The sequence below is a fragment of the Microtus pennsylvanicus genome, chromosome 7 (assembly GCF_037038515.1).
Source record: "Microtus pennsylvanicus isolate mMicPen1 chromosome 7, mMicPen1.hap1, whole genome shotgun sequence".
NCBI classification, from domain to species: Eukaryota; Metazoa; Chordata; class Mammalia; order Rodentia; family Cricetidae; genus Microtus; species Microtus pennsylvanicus.
Window position 1 is genome coordinate 67,537,701 of NC_134585.1, and position 20,246 is coordinate 67,557,946.

The window sequence follows — 20,246 nt, forward strand, 5'->3', positions numbered from 1 at the left end:
TTGAGCCCTTATAAAAGCTTATTATTTATTTCTGTGTTAATGCTTGTTAAATTTTTCTTTTCCTGTCCTAAATTTTATACAATTCTGTTTGTATGGTGATACAGAGATTAAGTTGGAGAGTTACTTTTAATTTCCCTTCTCACACGTCTCTTACTAGAGGGTAAAAAGAAAGTGTTCTGTAACATGGTGCAGGTTTCTCTCCATGATAACCACAGGTCAATAGTTATTGCTGCTGAGATCTGATGGAAATGGCTCTTACCCTTACAGAGGCAAATCAGATCTTCTTAAGTCAGTTCCTGGGATACAGGATGACATCTCCTGGTGGAACTGTCTGCTGTACTGACTACAATTATAAGATCTTTTTACAGGAAAATGCACAATGATTTTTTTGTTTTCTTTTTGTGCTATTTTCTTTAAAACAATCATGTGTTTGTCTTATTTGTTTCTGTGTTCTAGAAAAATCTTTAACCTAACAGCAAACAAGAGTGCCTCTTTCTTGGTAGGTAAAGAGAACAGGGTTCAATTTAAAGAATGAACTAGCTGGTGAAATTGATAATCATTGCCCTTACCCTGTCTAGCTTATGAATCAACACGTTTAAAAACTGCCCAACCGCCCTAGGTAACAGTTCCTACAGCCAGCAGCAGCCCTGGTATAATGAGCTCTTCGTTGGAATTTAAAAGGTAGAAATTACTAAAGAAGGAACTAGAAACCTGTCTTTTCTCTTTGCTGCTGTCTTAGCTTCCACCTGGCCACTCTGCGCCGTGCCAATTTTGTCCTGTATCACTACCAAACAAGTCCAGAGAAGACAACGTCCATAACAAGAAGAAAACAACTCATGTTTAAAATGAGATACTGGCGTTGTTGATCCACTAACAAATGGTTAGTATTGTTTATACCTGTGGTTACTCACCAAGGAGTCCTAACAGAATGTAGCCCACAACAAACAGTATGAAGATCATGCAGCACAGAACGTCCGTACAATTCCTGAGAACAGAAAGGAACGGAGAATTAAAAGGCATCCTGAGTGACTTCTTCACCATACAAAATGTAGGGAAAGAAAGATAACAGCTATAAGCCACCTCCAGCAAACAGTTCTGAAAGGCAGGACGGGTGAATTCGTTCAGTCAGGGACTTAAGGCCAAGTGGGGGAGTCAAATCACCATGACAAGAACTTGCTTTGAGCTCTAGTGTTTATTCTCTCTTGGTTCATGTGGGAAACATTTCTAGGGATTAGCATACGCCAACATCAAGTAGACATTTTCTTTCCATAATCATAAATGGTTGTGAGCTGCCATGTGGAGATGGAGACTCAAACCCCAGTCCTCTGAAGGTTCATCCAGTGTTCTTGACTACTGAACCATCTCCTCAGCCCTGACACCCAAGGTCTTCAAAATAAAGTGTTCCCTATTCCCAGTATGATGTTGTGTTCCACTATCAATGGCTTAAAAGTTAAAGCTATCATTAAAGTGAGCAACTCTGCGGCTTCTTAGTTGGAAACAATTACGAATCTATTATAAAAAAAAACCATCTAGGCAGTCATTGTGAGACTTGTAATCCCAGCCTTCAGGAAGATGAGGCGGGGGAACCATGATCTCGAGGCAGTCTTGGTTGTATGGCAGATATTGCTTAGAAAAAAGAAAATAAAACACCAACATCTTATGTGATAGGATTAAAAGTTGTACAAGAGAATTTTCAAAACAGAATACTCTGATTTGGAGGCATGTGGGTACACTCACGCTTTAGCGCAGGTGAGATGTGAGGGCATCTTTGTATGTATTTGTGTCTGTGTGTCTGCTTGTATATCCGTGTGTGTCTGTGTGTGCTCATGCATGTACCTCCAGGTGATTACAGCATTTTCTATAATCGCCTACTATTTCATTACTCACTTACTCCTGCCTCTTCTCCCATATTCTCTTCAGGGAAAAAATACAGAGCTTAGAAAGTTTCTTGGAATTTCTTTTTGAACAAAATATAAAATACAGCTTGTGTAAAATGGTTTGGGTCAAGGAACACAGCAGCCACTTCTGCCTCTACAAGCTTTGAGGCTTATCTTTGTTTCTGACTTTTGAGCTCAGGGCGGCAACCACCATGCCTGTGCTCTACAGGAAGTGAGGTGGGTTTTAGATCAAGTATTTGATTTGGATAATTAAAAAAAAGTAACTTCCAAGACAAATATTGAAATAAGTGGTTTGTAGAATCTCTGTCTGAGTGATTCTGAGCCATATCTGAGCTGGAGGGCAGTCCTGGGTACCTTTTCCTCAGGTGGGCTCCTTTCCCCGGTTACGGCAAATGCTAAGATCCACTGGAGAAATTAAGAAGTGGGTTGTGTCCCTTGGGGTCCCTGAGTGAAAACTGATGGAGAAATAGGCCCAACTCTCTTCATTACTTCCCTCCTATCAAAGTCACATTTTCCCAAAACAAAGACTCTTAAAACACTATTCAGACTAAGGATTTCAGACATGAAAGCATTGTCAAGATAAATTAGCAAAGCACTTTGTTCCCTTGTATCTAAATTCCAAACATAAGAATGGAATCCCAATTATATATGCGCTTACAAATTTCCCTCCCTTACGTCTCTAACTATGACTATGACACAAGCATGGTCACCTGAACTTAAAGCACTGGGAGCTTCCTGTGATTTCCCATTTTCTCAGCAGCTTTTACATTCAACCTGCAAGTTCTCTTGACTTCCTCTTTGATCTGGCCTTCACCCACCTCCCAATTGCTGGTTTTGTTGCCTGGTGTGCATCGAGGTTCTCTTATCATCTCTTCAAACCATTGCCCTGGTCTCTTAACTGGGCTCCTGCAAGCAGTCTCTGCCTCTGCCAAACTGTTCTGTAATCAAATGCCATCGGGACACACGACATTTCTCTCACAACTGGAGCCAGGCCACCACCTCACTTCCTGAATGTCATTTCATGCTAACTTGCAGGTCCACTCCTTGCTGAGCTCCACATCCTCTTTCCAGGCCCGTCTTCCCCAGTTCCTTCTCAAGATGCTTCCGTTGACAGACTTGCTCACTCACGTGTGTCCAGTTTATTGTCCATTGTCCACAGTCAGAGCTTTCTGTTCCTGGGTAACTGCATGCCCCATTGGGCACAATGCAGTTTGCTTCCACCTGTGGGGCTGGGGAGCCCACCAAGAATGCTCATTTATTCCCCCAAAATGTCTGAGCTTGAGCTACCCCAGTAATAAAACCTCATTCTCTAACCAGCTCGACGTGTGACCTTTCCTGAAGCGTTTGACAGGACGAGACACTCCAGACCTGTGGACTGTGCACCTCATGTCTACTCTCCCACCGTAACACAGACCAGAGTGGACGGGGAGGGGCGCTGTTTTCCACCAGCAGAGCTAGTGTTCCCTTACTCATGTACAGTCACTGAGCTGTGTGTGACTTTTACTTTATTCATCTGTTTTGAGAAAGGGTGTCACTATGTAGCCCCAGTTGGTCTGGAATTTGCTTTGGATCCTTGAACCTCTGCCTCCTTCTACTGGGTTTCCCATCCTTATGTAGTTTTAAAAAACCCAGATAGAGCCTGGCATGGAAGTACACACCTGTAAATCATAGCCCTGGAGGAGCAGAAACAGGAAATTGTGAGTTTGAGGCTAGCCTGGGCTATGTAGAAAGATCTTGTCTAACAAACAAACAAACAAAAAAAATCCAAATCACAGTATCACATTTGTGACATAAAAAATAGACAAAATTCAAATTTTAGTATCCATAAGTAAGAATTTTTTAAAAACAAATATTCATTTACATGCTCATAGTCTGTGGTCAATTTTGTGTTAAAATGGTCCATTTTGATGGTTGTATGAGAAGTCACCCAACCTACAAAATCAAAAATCTTTATTTCCTGAACCTTATAGAAAAAGAGTGCTGAACTCTGACCCCAAACATGGAGGCTTCTGAAGCAGTACTCAGCAGAAGACCGGATAAGCCACACACACACACATGCACACACATGCACAAACACACATGCATACACATGAACACACACATGCATACACACATGCATGCACACATACACATACATGCATGCACTTACACACATGCACACATACAGAGGCACACACATACATACATAGGCACACGCATACATAAACGCACATACATAAACATGAACACACAGGCATGCATCCACACACACGTACATGCATGCACACACACACATGTACACCCACATACACATACAGGCACACACGCACATACATACACATGAACACACACATGTATCCACACACACATGTACACACATGCACACACACACACATGCACACACACAGGCACACACATTCTGACTGGTGGACCAGTGATAAGTAGACTCTATTGACCATTCAGGTTCTGTGTTTAGAAGTTTGGATTCGATTTTCTTTTCTTCTGAGTCCACACAGTGAGTAAGGTGCCCACAGAGAGTTGTTTGGGTCAAGTTCACACACGCCACCAGTAAAGGGAAAATCACCAACCAAACCAAGTCCCAGGTGGCAATAGAGCTTTATTTGCCCAGTGCACATCCCAGCTGCAGGCTGCTTTCATTTTCCAACGGCTGTCACTCAGCTTCCCGTCTGGGGACAGCTTTCTATCCTCATCCTGAAACTGATTCATTTTTATAGGTTTCTTTCTTTGTGGCAGGTGGAAGTTCAATATCATCCACCCTGAACGGACATTAATAAGAAGCATTAGCACGAGCACGGAAGCTCCGAGACTCATTCTTCTCTGACAGATCACCTGTCAGTGCCTAACGAGTCAGCTAAGGAGCTGCCCCTCCCCAGTCGGTGTCTCCAGCGAGGCTGCATCTATAACCAGCATGGAAGGGCTGCCTCTCTGTGCCTCTGATGAGCGGGAATGACATCGGACAGAAGGATGCTGCTAACTTGTCTCTTACCCCACATGCTCTCAACACAAATGTCAGCTCCGGGGTTGAGGTAACAGCTGGTCGGTAACGTGCTGGCCATGAAAATAGTGCATGTTCTGGAGGACCAGGCATGCTAGCCTGTGCTTGTAATCTAGGTATGGGGTGGCAGGGCAGAGGCAGGGAAGTCTCCCAGGCTCCCTGGACAGCAAGTTCTAAGCCAATGAGAGATCCTGTCTGACAACTCAAGGTGGATGGCATGAGTAACGCCCAAGCTTCACCGAGATCTGCATCACCAACTCTAGAGTGTGGTGTGAGTGGCACATGTCCCCCCTCCTTGGGGGAGGTTGTGGGGCCTCTGGGACTGCAGTGTCGCTGACAGACGTGGGAAGCTTAGGGTAAGCCTTGAAGGTAACATCCACCTTTGCTTCCTGGTGGGGGCCTAATATAAACAAGCCCTGTGCTGCCTTGGACTAGGCCATCCAGCCCTCATGACTCTCCTATCACCATGGGCTGTGCCCTTTGTGGGCCTATTAAGCCTCTCCTTCCTGAAATTGTTTCTGTAACAGACAAAGTAACTGCAAATGCAAGTTAGAAGTACTTTCTCTCTCTCTCTACTTTCCATGACTGATAGAAACTCTGGCGGTTTTGGGAGGGGAGCGAGCTCCCAGGCCTCCTTACTGTGTGAAGACTGAATCTGTGTACCCCTGTTTCTTGCTTACTAGAAACACTGCCTAATCACTGATACTCTGTTACAGTACGCTGCTTCCCATCACTTGTACATGTGTGCGTGTGTGTGTGTGTGTGTGTGTGTGAGAGAGAGAGAGAGAGAGAGAGAGAGAGAGAGAGAGAGAGAGAGAGAGAGAGAGAAATACCCTGAGTTTTCATACATTGAACCCACGCAAGACAGGTCTTATCAACAATCAGTCATGAAAGACAGAGGGGCTCACCGGGTGCTACCTTTACCATTGAGCTACTGCTACTGAGAGATTCTTGGGTAGGGAGACTGTGCACCCATTGCTAAGACTACTAGCTCCAATGCACAGCTCCCAACTCCTGGTCACACAGATGGCCCTGGTTAAACTCTTGATCACACCGATGGCCCTGGTTAAACTCCCAGTCACATAGAGGGCCTGGTTAAACTCCTGGTCACACAGATGGTCCCGTTTAAACTCCTGGCCATACAGATGGCCCTGGTTAAACTCCTGGTCACATAGAGGGCCCTGGTTAAACTCCTGGTCACATAGAGGGCCCTGGTTAAACTCCTGGTTACACAGACGACCATGGTAAACTCACGATCACAGTACAAACCAGACAGACACGGATGCAGAAGAGTGATTTGTGCAGTGTGGAGAGTGGGCAGGTAAGGAAGGAAGTGGGGCCGAGATAGAGCAGTGTGTGCTACGGACACGTCTGAAAAGGTTTGGAACAAATTCTTAAAACGACTGGAAAAGTTCTAGAATATTTGGAAGAATTTCACTTATTTAAATCAGGGACTTAATTGGGAGGCCATTTATTATGTCAATGTGCATTTTCAAGTATTTTGAGAGCAACTGGCTTTCAAATTGCAACATTTTGTATCAAAGGCCCCATTTGACTTCCAAAGGTGTGCCAGACCCTATTGAGAGAAGAGTACTTACTTTGTAGGGTTAATATGTAAATGAACTTGAAGCTGCTGTTGAAAATAAAATATAACAAATAACTCAAACTCCTATGGAACTAGGATGACAGTGGCAATGTCACACAGGTCAGATAAGATTGCTGGGTGCTGTACCTGTTCTAGTTAGTTCTGAATAATTGTGTCTTAAAGCCTTCTGTATTCTCCATGATTAATTTTCTACTCTATTTTCCTAGCATTTGATTTTCTACTATCTTGAGAAAACAGCTTTAGCTGGCCATGATTTATATTTTCTATTTGTCAAGGGAAATAAAGCCTATTCTTTTACATAGAGTTCAAGTGATGATTCTATAAGTATGTCTTTTGTTTAAAACGGAGTAGGATTAGATATAGTTGGTCTTCAGGTACGATTCATCATTTTTATAAGTTTTGTACTACATTCTAAGTAGTTGGAAATAACTTTGTAAGTTGATGTTATAGTGAAAGCCAGATTGAACACGGTGGCTCACACACCTGTAATCCCAGCAGTTTGGAGGCAGAGGCAAAAGGATTTTCACAAGTTTGAATCTAGTCTGGGGTACATAATGGTAAATGTCTCGAAAAAAAGGAAAGAAAAGGAAATCAGGATGCAAGGAAGACCCTAGACATTACTCATCTTACAACTAGCACTACGGACCAAAAGTCCAACACAAGCAAGGTGTGAGATAGGCTTGGACAGCCTGGATCTTTCTCCAAAGTTATCAGTACCTGCTATGGAGAATTTTCATCTGTTTAAAATGCTATTATTGAAGTAGTGGAGCTGGGTTGGCTCGCTGCACCAACACCTAAATGGAAAGTCCTGCATGGCTGAATGCGCACAACTGCCACCTCAGTACTGTGACAGCCACAGACAGGACCACTGGCGGGCTCCTGCCCACCAGCCCAGGTCCAGGTGAGGTCCTCTAGAGAGTAATGATGCAGGTGATGGAGTGGGACACCCTCACCGGCTGATGTGCACGCAAAGGTGCAAGGCCACCTACATACACCTTGCAAGCACACATACGGACACAAAAGAGAAACGAATGCCTACATATTTGGAGTAGATTAGCACTCTATAGACACACAGAGTAGGAGAGCAAAAAATTATATTGAAACAGCAATGTACTTCTGAGCATTATCACACCCGGAGGAGTTATCACAATGCTAAGGAACACCAGAAACCCTGGTGGACATCAGAGTGTTTTCACACTGAGAGATAAGATTCAGTTTGGAAGATTAGGTTGGCAATGAAACAGCTTTATTTGTAAAGCAATTTTATATTTACAGTGAGGTGTCTATTAAATGGAAAAAACACATCTTAAGTGATTACATATAGACTACACAAACAGATGGAGTTAGTGGCTTTCTCAAGGAGGGAAACTGAAATAGTAAGGAAGAATTATGACAGAAAAGGCCATCAGATGGCCGTGAACCACAATGTGGTTACTGGGAACAGATCTCTGAACCTCTGGAAGAGCAGCCAGTTCTCTTTAACTGCTGAGCCAGCTCTCCAGACCCAAGAGAACTATTTTTAATCTATCTTTTTGTGCCTTTTAAATTGAATACTGATTTCTCATATTGACAAATTAAGAGCAATTTTAAAATACAAATTCATGTATTGATTTTGCACCCCTCAGAAATATAAATAACCTCAGATATTAAGATGAACACAGGATGACTTTTCAGCTTCATGGAAATAACACTCTCAGATTGTGAGGGATAAAGCCATTAGGGATGAGTCCTCGGGAGAGCGCCTTGCTGGGATTAGAGAGCTACTTAGTCATTGTCATTGAAAATCTGAACTCGGTCATTAGAAATCTAATTGGATTTTAAATTAGTTCAGAAGATTTTGGAGGAGCAACGGGGGTACAATAACAAGGGGAGGTCAGAGGAAACTTGGAGTCAGTTCCCTCCTTCCTCCGTGTGAGGCGTGGGGCTTGAACTCAGATCGTTAGACTTAGTGGCAGTCACCTCTACCCACAGAGTCATCTCACTGCCCTGCTGTTAGTAGTGTAAACTACCCTGAGTGTGCTGGATCATTTCTGGTCACAGGAGCTGAGCAGGACTTCTTCGTACTTGGATGGGAGGCCAACTGTAACTTAAACCACACAAGTAGGAAACAGGATTTCGGAATAAAACACTGTTTGCAAAATTCAAGATGTCATTGTTTTTTAACGCTGAGTAGTACTCTAAAGTGTATATGTGTCACACCTTCTTTATTCATTCTTCTATTGAGGGGCACCTAGGTTGTTTCCAGGTTCTGGCTATTACAAATAGTGCTGCTATGAACATAGTTGAACAAATGCTTTTGTAGTATGATTGGGAATCTCTTGGGTATATTCCCGTCCTGAGGTAGGTTGACTCCCAGTTTCCTGAGAAACCGCCACACTGATTTCCAAAGTGGTTGCACAAGTTTGCATTCCCACCAACAATGGATGAGTGTTCCCCTTATTCCACATCCTCCCCAGTATAGGCTATCATTGGTGTTTTTGATTTTAGCTATTCTGACAGGTGTGAGATGGTATCTCAAAGTTGTTTTGATTTGCATTTCCCTGATTGCTAAGGAGGTTGAGCATGACCTTAAGTGTCTTTTGGCCATCTGAACTTCTTCTGTTGAGAATTCTCTGTTCAGTTCAGTACCCCATTTTTAATTGGGTTAATTAGAATTTTCATGTCCAGTTTCTTGAGTACTTTATATATTTTGGAGATCAGACCTTTGTCTGATGCGGGGTTGGTAAAGATCTAGGGATGGATGCTGAGAAAGACCAATTACCAAATGTCCCACAAAGCCCAGATAGGGAACTTAAGCAGCCATTATGGGAACCAGATCGATGTCTGAGTGTGCAAAGTCCCTGCTACACCATAAGGTCCCAAGTTTGAATCCCCAGCACCCATGACAAAAGCCGGATGTGGCAGGCATGTGTCTGTAGTCTCTGCACTGGGGAGATGGACACATGAAAACCCCATGAGCTCACTACACAGTGGTCTAGCCAAATCAGTGAGTGCCAGGTTTAGTGAGATACCCTGCCTGAAAAAACAACGTAAAGAATTGCAGCGCACACAACGCCTGTCTGCGCTCTATGCACTACTGTACAGTTCGTGAGCTTCAGGCATACAATGACACACACACACAGAGAAACGGACCTCTAGTCACTGGTAAGAAGCCCTTTATTCAATAGAACCACGGAGGCTTGTATACCCAACAGTCAGGTGGGCCAACAGGTGAAAACCTTATCCTCTGACCCTTAAGGCAAGGCAACACGTGCTCATGAAGAAGAGCTGGTAAACAACTTTGGCACAGCCTTTAGTAACTCAAATCAGAAGGAAAGTAAAGATGGCTAGCAGCTGGAGGCCAGGACTCCAAATGGTCCCAACAAAGAATCAAGAGAGACATATGACATTGATATGTGACTACCACACCAATGTGTAAGGATGCATGTATGCCCCCCCCATGTTCATATACCACACATACTAAAACTATGTTTTCTTTTAAGAATTTTCAGTTTACCCAAATGGGTTATGCAAAGAATGTGTGGTTTACTCTATTATGAAGTATTTATGTATTTTATAAGATTAATCTAGGAAAGCTGAAGAATTCAACGTAAGTCAAACTTCTGCTTATTTCCCTAAAACAGTTTATTCTGGACCTTGTACCAATAACAGAGAAAGGCCAAGTTGTTGGAAATTCCAGTTGAATAATTTCATATTTTAAATTCAATTGTTTATGTAGTCCTTGATGCTCATTTTCAAGGGAATGGAATTTGAAATCTAAATAAAGTCATTGTATATACCAATGCAGTCATCATAGGCTGCATATTGAGATAGTCACATAGTTTTTGGTCATTAGACACAAAACATATCACAAACAATACCAGCCCCTGCCATTTCAGCATTAGACACTGGAATAGCAGCTAAATAACAACTCGGAAAGTCCATAAGACATTTATACTTAATTTTGTTCAATAATGGTTCTGATGCCCATAAAAAAACACTGCCACCAAACACACACGAGGTCCAGTTCCTGTCCCATGCTCTCCTTCCACCAAACACACAGGAGGTCCAGTTCCTGTCCCATGCTCTCCTTCCACCAAACACACACGAGGTCCAGTTCCTATCCTGTGTTCTCCTTCCACCAAACACACAGGAGGTCCAGTTCCTGTCCCATGCTCTCCTTCCACCAAACACATAGGAGGTCCAGTTCCTGTCCCGTGCTCTCCTTACATTTTGCAGTATGTCTGTGAAGTACTTGCATTTTCTGAGCCGTCCCTAGATGGGGGTCCTTCCTCCTCAGGGCTTCATAAGAACTCCCAGCAGGTGTTTTCAATGGTGGTTTAAAATACATCTGTCTTTTGCTACTCTAGTGAGAAGGCTATGTACATGTGTATGTGTGTGTGTGCATGCGCACACATAGGGGTACAGTTACGTGCATGTGTGAGTATGTGTGTGTAGCTATGTGTATGTGTGTATGCATATGTTTGCAGTTATATGCATATATGTATGTGTACATGTGTGTGGTTATGTGCATGTATGTGCATGTGTGCACATGCATGTGTGCAGTTATGTGAATGTGTGCAGCTATGTGCATGTGTGTGCAGTTATGTACATGTGTGTGCATGTGTGAGTGTGCGGTTATGTGCAAGTGTGTGCAGCATGAATAATAAAAACCCAGAGAAAGATAATGGGGTTCAAACTGAAGATCAGAAAAGCAAAACAGCCAAGCCACTAGAAAAGTCTTACCTCTACAAAGGCTGGGCGACTGCAGATTGAGCTCTAAGCCTCTGTCTCGCTGCATCTTATATTGCCCTCTAGTGCTGGAATTAAAGGCATGTGACTCCCTAGTACTGAGATTAAAGGTGTGAGCCACCACCACCTGGATCTCTTTTTGCACTGATCTTGTGTAGCCCACGGTGGCCTTGAACTCACAGAGATCCATCTGCCTCTGTCTCCCAAATTCTAGGATTAAAGGTGTGTGTCACCATTGCCTGACCTCTAGTGGCTTCGTTTTGCACTCTGATCTTCAGGAAAGCTTTATCTATTGAAACATAAATAAAATATCATTATGTGTGTGCATGCATATGTATGCAGTTATAGGCATGTATGTGCATGCATGTATATGCAGTTATGTGCATATGTGTACATGCACATGTGTGTGCATGCACATGTGTGCAGTTATGTGCATGCCTGTGCATACAGATGTATGCAGTTATGTGCGTGTGTGTACATGCATGTGTATGGAGTTATGTGCATGTGTGTGCATACATGTCTGTGTGGTTATGTGTGTGCATGTACATGTAAGCAGTTATGTGCATGTCTGTGCATACACATGGATGCAGTTATGTGCATGTGTGTGCATGCATGTGTATGAATTATGTGCATGTGTGTGCATGCAAATGTGTGTGGTTATGTGCAGGTGTGGCATACACAAGCACAGGACAGGAGTGAAGCATGCCTAGACTATCAAGAAAAAGGAAAAGCAAGAAAAGTACAATCCTAGCTCTTATAAACTGCAATTTGATTATTTTAGAAAAACACGTAAAGATAAAAGGCTATCATAAAAAATAAGGACATCTTAAAGCACAAGCATAAATCCACACACTACACATAAGGAGACTATAGACAAAGCAGAGGAGACACCGTTGTGATGAGACAGGTTGTGCCAGTGACCTGAGCTGGAGTGGGCCTGGGACAGTGAACTCCATGGGAGCAGGAGCAGATCCATACTAGGGGCTGGGGATATGGCCCAATCAATACATTTTTACCACACAAGCAAGAAGACCTGAGTTTGAATTCTCAATACCCAGACCAAAATGAAACAAAACAAAATTAAAAAAAAAACTGGGTGTGGTGTCACATGCCTATAGCCCCAGCACTAAAAAAGATATAGGACAACCCTGAGAGATCGATAGCCAGCCAATCTAGCTAAATTCAGGAGCTCCAGGTCTAGTGAGAGACTCTGTCTCAATAGCTAGGACAGAGAGCAATAGAGAAAGACACCCAGCAGCGCCCTCTGGCTTCCACAGGCACACACACACACACACACACACACACACGTGCACACATGAACACACTACAGAGAAAGAAAGTACGGAGGAGAATAAGTCATGGCTACACAATGACAGAAGCTTCCGGAAACCTACTTTGGTTTGAACAAATCAAAAGAGCAGGTAACATTCCCTCTTCCAGAAGTGAAACTTCATGAGAGCAGAAAGATGAGTAGGAGAAATGATGGTTAAATTTGGTCCTAATCTACCTTAAATTGTTTAATGTTATGATGTGTTATTTGATTGTTTAAAGGACTATAATCAAAAACTAAAGCAATGTTCAAGGACATCTGGTCTTTGTATATAACATTTCCTTCCTTAAACTAATTTATTAGATTTATTAGCTTGATTATTTATTTGTGTGTGTGTGTGTGTGTGTGTGAGAGAGAGAGAGAGAGAGAGAGAGAGAGAGAGAGAGAGAGAGAGAGAGAGAGAGAGAGAGAGAGGAGAGACTCTCTACCATATTTTTTCTGAGAGGGAGGCAGGGTTTCTCACTGAAGCTGGAGTTCACCATTTCAGCTAGGCTGGCTGGGCCCTGGCCCTGGGGTCCACCTGTCTCCTGTCCCCCAGTACTGTGATTACTGGGCACACCTAGATTTTTATGTGAGTGTTAAGGACTCAGGCCTGTACATTTATGCACATAGATTATTTTCAAGGAAAATAATAGCTAAGAAACCCTAAGATAATTTCTAATAATATTTCAATTGAAATTATTTTCAGTATACTAAACACAGTGGACACGAACAAACTTCCTCATGGACAGCGCACAGAGGGCCTGGAGGATCAAATGCTCCCATCAGCAGAGCCTCTTTCTAAGCATCCTGGGCGACTCAGTCAGCTTTCATCTCCCTAAAGTCGCATGGCTGGCATTTTACAAATCTGTTGAATTAGTGGGTAAGAGGAGCCCAAGAAGAACATAAATGAAAGAGATAACATCTCTTTTTTAAAGGCTGGATGTCTCGTGTGACTAGAATGGTGGATCTTTCAAGTCAGAATATTATACATTTCAAACGTATGGTCTTAGAACAAGAGGCTGCGCTGTAATTCTTCGATCATTTCCGATACTGCAGCGGTGACACTTAGCTGACTTATCCCTGAACGAAGAGAATGCTCAACAGGGAGGGAGAGATGTGAGAGACCCAAGACCAAGTCTTGGACTTAGGAAAGACTTAAATTAGAACTAGGGGACAGACCTTACCCCAGCCTTCTCCACACACAACACACACAACAAATTTTTACTTTGGCAAGCATATTTCACTAGAAACAAGATAATCTGGTTATTTTATCCAAGTACAGATCACTAAGTCGCGTGAAAATGTAGTTCTAAAGCATCACAGATAGATTTTGGATAGTGATATGTAGCTTCATTTCCCTGATTTTCAGGACAAACAAACCCCAGGTAGGGTAAAAAGATAGCTCTAATGCCAGGTTAACCCACATTGTCCCCTGGCCTTCAGTGTTGAGTTCTAATGCCAGGTTAACCAGCATTATCCCTGGCCTTCAGTGTTGAGTTCTAATGCCAGGTTAACCCACATTGTCCCCTGGCCTTCAGTGTTGAGTTCTAATGCCAGGTTAACCCACATTGTCCCCTGGCCTTCAGTGTTGAGTTCTAATGCCAGGTTAACCTGCATTATCCCTGGCCTTCACTATTGAGTTCTAATGCCAGGTTAACCTGCATTATCCCTGGCCTTCACTATTGAGTTCTAATGCCAGGTTAACCTGCATTATCCCTGGCCTTCAGTGTTGAGTTCTAATGCCAGGTTAACCTGCATTATCCCTGGCCTTCAGTGTTGAGTTCTAATGCCAGGTTAACCCACATTGTCCCCTGGCCTTCAGTGTTGAGTTCTAATGCCAGGTTAACCTGCATTATCCCTGGCCTTCAGTGTTGAGTTCTAATGCCAGGTTAACCTGCATTATCCTGGCCTTCAGTGTTGAGTTCTAATGCCAGGTTAACCCACATTATCCCCTGGCCTTCAGTGTTGAGTTCTAATGCCAGGTTAACCCACATTGTCCCCTGGCCTTCAGTGTTGAGTTCTAATGCCAGGTTAACCTGCATTATCCCTGGCCTTCAGTGTTGAGTTCTAATGCCAGGTTAACCTGCATTATCCCTGGCCTTCAGTGTTGAGTTCTAATGCCAGGTTAACCCACATTATCCCTGGCCTTCAGTGTTGAGTTCTAATGCCAGGTTAACCCACATTATCCCTGGCCTTCAGTGTTGAGTTCTAATGCCAGGTTAACCTGCATTATCTCTGGCCTTCAGTGTTGAGTTCTAATGCCAGGTTAACCCACATTATCCCCTGGCCTTCAGTGTTGAGTTCTAATGCCAGGTTAACCCACATTGTCCCCTGGCCTTCACTATTGAGTTCTAATGCCAGGTTAACCTGCATTATCCCTGGCCTTCAGTGTTGAGTTCTAATGCCAGGTTAACCTGCATTATCCCTGGCCTTCAGTGTTGAGTTCTAATGCCAGGTTAACCCACATTGTCCCCTGGCCTTCAGTGTTGAGTTCTAATGCCAGGTTAACCTGCATTATCCCTGGCCTTCAGTGTTGAGTTCTAATGCCAGGTTAACCTGCATTATCCTGGCCTTCAGTGTTGAGTTCTAATGCCAGGTTAACCCACATTATCCCCTGGCCTTCAGTGTTGAGTTCTAATGCCAGGTTAACCCACATTGTCCCCTGGCCTTCAGTGTTGAGTTCTAATGCCAGGTTAACCTGCATTATCCCTGGCCTTCAGTGTTGAGTTCTAATGCCAGGTTAACCTGCATTATCCCTGGCCTTCAGTGTTGAGTTCTAATGCCAGGTTAACCCACATTATCCCCTGGCCTTCAGTGTTGAGTTCTAATGCCAGGTTAACCCACATTGTCCCCTGGCCTTCACTATTGAGTTCTAATGCCAGGTTAACCTGCATTATCCCTGGCCTTCAGTGTTGAGTTCTAATGCCAGGTTAACCTGCATTATCCCTGGCCTTCAGTGTTGAGTTCTAATGCCAGGTTAACCCACATTGTTCCCTGGTCTTCAGTGTTGAGTTCTAATGCCAGGTTAACCCACATTATCCCCTGGCCTTCAGTGTTGAGTTCTAATGCCAGGTTAACCCACATTGTCCCCTGGCCTTCAGTTTTGAGCTGTCACTCCTGGCTCACTCTTAAGTATCCTATTCTGTGCTCCACTTTTAGCCCAGGGCACATGGCCAGGGCCAGCCTTTGTGGCACCCTCTTGCAAGGTCTCCACAGCATTACTGGCACCTGTCAGATGTGGGGAGATGATCTCTGTGGTACCATGATGAGCAGAGCCTGTGCCCTGTACTTCAGCACCAATATTGAAAGTTAATCCAGCCTTCTCCATTGCAAACACCCAGCTCAATTTCAGACCAGAGGCACAGCCAGTGCACACACCACCCCATACCACGTCCTACAGTCTTTCTACATCTACAGATCTGCAGACCTCCAGAGGTGTGGGCTTCACCGTCAAAAGCACATCAAAGTATCAAACAAGAAAACCCACACACGCGTCTGGCATAGCTGACATTTAAAAGCGAAGTTGGTAAACGGTGCCCCAGGTTGGTTTTTATTTAGCTTCATTTCATATGATTCCATACAGACTCCCTTGTGCTCTGAGGTATGTTAATATTTGCACAAAACAGAAATACAATCTTTCCTTTCCCCCTGTCCCTGGTCTCTGGGCGAACACATTCTATGAATACATGAGTAGCAGATGGGAATCGGCCTTTGTCATAGACGCCAGATCACCTCAGATGGCAGAAAATCTTACAAACAGAATTCCAGGCTGATGGACATTTGCTGAATTGTGTGCAAAGCTTCTGCAGCTCAACTTTGTTTGCAGCATGAACACAAACCAAACCCTACTGCTCAGAAAATTAAAGTCTTTTCATTATAAATTTATTTTAACCATTGGTTCCTCTAAAAATGGTAAAGGAATCAGATCTGGGCCCTGGGATCTGCTAATTTATCTCTGGAGCCATTTTCTGTAGATGTGGAAGCTACGGCTCACTCCCGCCTCTCTGCAGAGACAAGGGTGTGTGCACCCGGCTCTAGGGAGGGGTTACCTAGGTCAGATTTCTGGAGTGTTTCTGTTAGGAAGCTGTCTTATATGGGAGGATCCAGCCCACCGTGGGCAGCAGTGCTCTTGCGTCTGGGTCAATAGATGGTGAGGAGAGAAAATAAGCTGAGCTCTAGACACACGTGCATTGACTCCCCGCCTGCTCTTACCTGTGGATTTAAGATTTATTTATTATTCATGTGTGTGTGCATGTGCCTGCATGCATTTGTGTGCACTGTATGCATGCAGGTGCCTGCATAGGACATAAGAAGGCATAGGATACCCTGGAGCTGGAGTGACAGGCAGGTGTGAGCCAGCATATGGGTGCTGGGAACACAATCCAGGTCCCCTGCTGGAGCAGCAAGACTATTCTTATACATGTACTCTAAAAGCATGCATGATATGAACAACTCAGTGAGTTTTTCCAATTTGAAGTTCAACATTTTCTTCCTTTATTCTTAACAGCTACATCTGTCCTTAATTAATTTCTTAGGTACATAGTCCCATTGCCCAGGCTGTATCAGGCTCAGTTTTTATCAGGAATGATACTTCCACAAGAAACTTAATTCAAACCTCCCTCACTTGTGATTTAATCTTTAAGTTACTGACAATAACATCCTTTGGGGGGGGGACTGGTTTTTTTTTTTTTGAGACAGGGTTTCTCTGTAGCTTTGAAGCCTGTCCTGGAACTAGCTCTTGTAGACCAGGCTGGTCTTGAATTCACGGAGATCCTCCTGCCTCTGCCTCCTGAGTGCTGGGATTAAAGGCGTGTGCCACCACTCAGCCTAAAATCCGATATTTAGTATGGCTGTGAGTAATAAGTGAATAGATACTGTGCAGTGCGAACTTAACCTCATTTACTGCATCATGTAAGCCCCGCATGGTCTATGATTGCTACATATAGGCTTAATTCTAATATGATTGCTACATGTAGGCCTAATTCTAATATGATTGCTACATGTAGGCTTAATTCTACATGACTGACAGAACACTTAGCAGCCTGGGAGACAATCTAAAAGCACTCAGCAAACAGAAAAAAAAAAGCAATTCATGGTGGTTTTTCTTGCTTTTGTATTTCTGAGGTAACACTCAGTTTATAACACATCATGGTTCATCCTTTCCTCTTTCTCCACCAAGGGCAGAAATATGAATTCCCTCTTATGACCAGCTTACTGTGCAGCAATGCACAAAACTTAGTGATGCACTGAAACCCACAGCATTAGACATACTAGAAATTATTACATCCTAAAAATAAAGAACACACGATGTATACTCTAGAGACTGCAAGTCTGTTTCACCAGACATTAAATCTGTTTTTACAGTCTATTTGCTGTGAGTGCCCTTTCCTGTTCTCCCACCCTCGGGTGGCATCTGTCAACCATTGGTGGTGAGGTGTGTTTCCTGGGAGAAGGAAAAGGCTGGATCCTGTTTTCTGATCCAACCTGCTGGGCTGGTCTTTTACTCGGGACTCCACTAAAAAGATGTGTCTCATTCTGTCAGCTTGGGGATGTTTTCAGATCCCCTGATTTCCCGGTCTTGCAGTGTTTGCTCCCTGTGACCTCTTGGCGGTGTTTTGCTTCTTCAGACTGAAGCACTCACTCACTGTAGAGCTAGCTGGTTCATCTAGAAAGTTTATACTTCTCTTTTAATTTTAGTGACTTTTCTGGGTACAATAGTTTGGGTGGACAGACAGTATTTTAAAACTTGAACACAGCTTTCCAGTCCCTTTCGTTTATCTAAGGTCCTGTTAAGCAATCAGGTGTCCTTCTGATGGGCCTGCCTTTCTAAGTGACTCGTCTGTTTTCTCTTGCAACTATCAATGCCCCTTCTTCTTTCTGTGCTTTTAAGGTTTTGTGCATAATACAGCGTAGAGTTTCTCTGCTGGTCCTATCTAGTTGGCGCTCTGTGGTCTCTTATACCCCAGGCTTCTCTGTCTCTGGCTGTGGAATTTTTTCTTCTAGAATTTTAATGAAATATATTCTATACCTTTGGTGTGATGTTCTTTTTCCGTGACCCTCATCTGAAGGTTAGGTCATCTCACAGTGCCTCAGAGCTCTCTCGTTGTTGGGACCATTTGGAGTCCTGGCCTCCAGCTGCTCTTCCCTGCTAGAGATCTTTACTTGCCTTCTGATTTGAGTCACTGAAAGCTGTGTCAAAGTTGTTTACCAGCTCTGCTTCACGAGCACGTGTTGCCTTGCCTTGAGGATCAAAAGATAAGGTTTTCACCTGTTGACCCACCTAACTGTTGGGTACACAAGCCTCCATGATGCTACTGAATAAAGGGTTTCTTACTAGTGACTAGAGGTCCGTCTCTCTGTCTCTGTATGTTTCAACCTCCAGCCCCTTGCCCGAAGCTCGCGAACTGTATGGTAGCACATAGAGCACAGACAGGCAGTGTGCGCGGCATCTCCTGTTCTGTTTATGGCTTTTTATAGATTTATCATGACTTTTTCCGAGTAATGTGATTCTTCTACCCCATCTTTTAGCTCTATGCTCTGCCGGGCAGGCTTTCCAATGAGGTTTTTATTTAGGTAGCTGGGCTTTTCACTTCTGGTGTCATTTAAGTTTGACTTTCTTCACTAATTCAATCTCTCCATTGAATTCTATTCCCATATTTTGTGTTGAGATTTAACATTTCATTTCCCTCTTTGCCTTTGTCTTTTTGGAGTTCTTAGAACATAATTTTAATCATTCTTTTGAGTTTCTTGTCTTGGAATTCTTTGAAGTCATTTCATTGGGGCTCATTATTATAGAATTAGTAATTTTTAGAGGAGACGCTATCTTGGATTTGTGTTGCTTCTGCATTGAGATTTACTCCTTTGGAGCTGGCTGGTTGGATGGGAGTGTGGTCCTGGGGCTGAGGATCTGAGAAGTGCTTGTCAGCCAGTGCTAAGAGCTAGGAGAACTGCATGGGCATAGCATTTGGGATCCAAGACCTTGCTGGCAGGCACCAGGAGCTGAACGGATGGGGGAGTGAGGCCAGCCAAGGGTCTGGGCTTGGGGAATCCTATCTTTCCGTGGCACAATAGGGCAGGCTGGTGAGGGCCTTGCCTAGAGATCCGAATCCAAGTGCCAGGTCACTGTGTCTAGACTTTGCTAATCTTCCCATGCTCGTTTATGCCGCTCACAAATAGGCGTCTCAACTGAACAAACTGTAAAGTTCTTTGCTAATTGAATGGATAATTATTATGAATCTGTGTTTTGTATTTAATCATGCTAATTCCTTTAAATTCTATAGTTCAGTATAGCACGAAATCACAGCTATGGCCCCTTTCTTCTACTTCTCCTCCTTTAAGTTTGGCTAAAACGCTAACATTTATGTTGGCTCGTGACTGCAGCTTTGGTGTTCCTACAACCTCAGATAAGCTTGTGGGCTCCTGAGGCCATGCAGTCTGCTAGTATTTCCCAGCCTCCTGCAGCGCCTTCTCTTCCACCTGCTTCATCTTAGGCTAAGAGTGAATTTACCAGTGCTTTCTTCACCCACCTTCCCCACGGTGCAAAATGAGCAGAACTTTTTCATTTCCAACTCCGGCAGGGAAAATTTCCCGCCACCATGACACACAAGTACATGCACTTAAAGACAATGTATTTATTTAGTGGGTAAGAATGCCTTTTGACTAGAAAAAGAATTAACAATCATCCACAGAGCTTTAAATAGCAAA

General features: G+C 43.6%; 1 protein-coding gene across 2 annotated transcripts in view; it reads right to left on the bottom strand.

The window, feature by feature from the left end:
- Positions 1 to 20,246, bottom strand: part of Slc44a5 (solute carrier family 44 member 5) — a 263,585-nt gene that overhangs the window by 80,214 nt on the left and 163,125 nt on the right. For both annotated transcript variants that reach the window (XM_075981038.1, XM_075981039.1), the window contains one exon: positions 912 to 985. In XM_075981038.1, the coding sequence (XP_075837153.1) occupies positions 912 to 985 (74 nt within the window). The remainder of the gene's footprint in view (positions 1 to 911; positions 986 to 20,246) is intronic.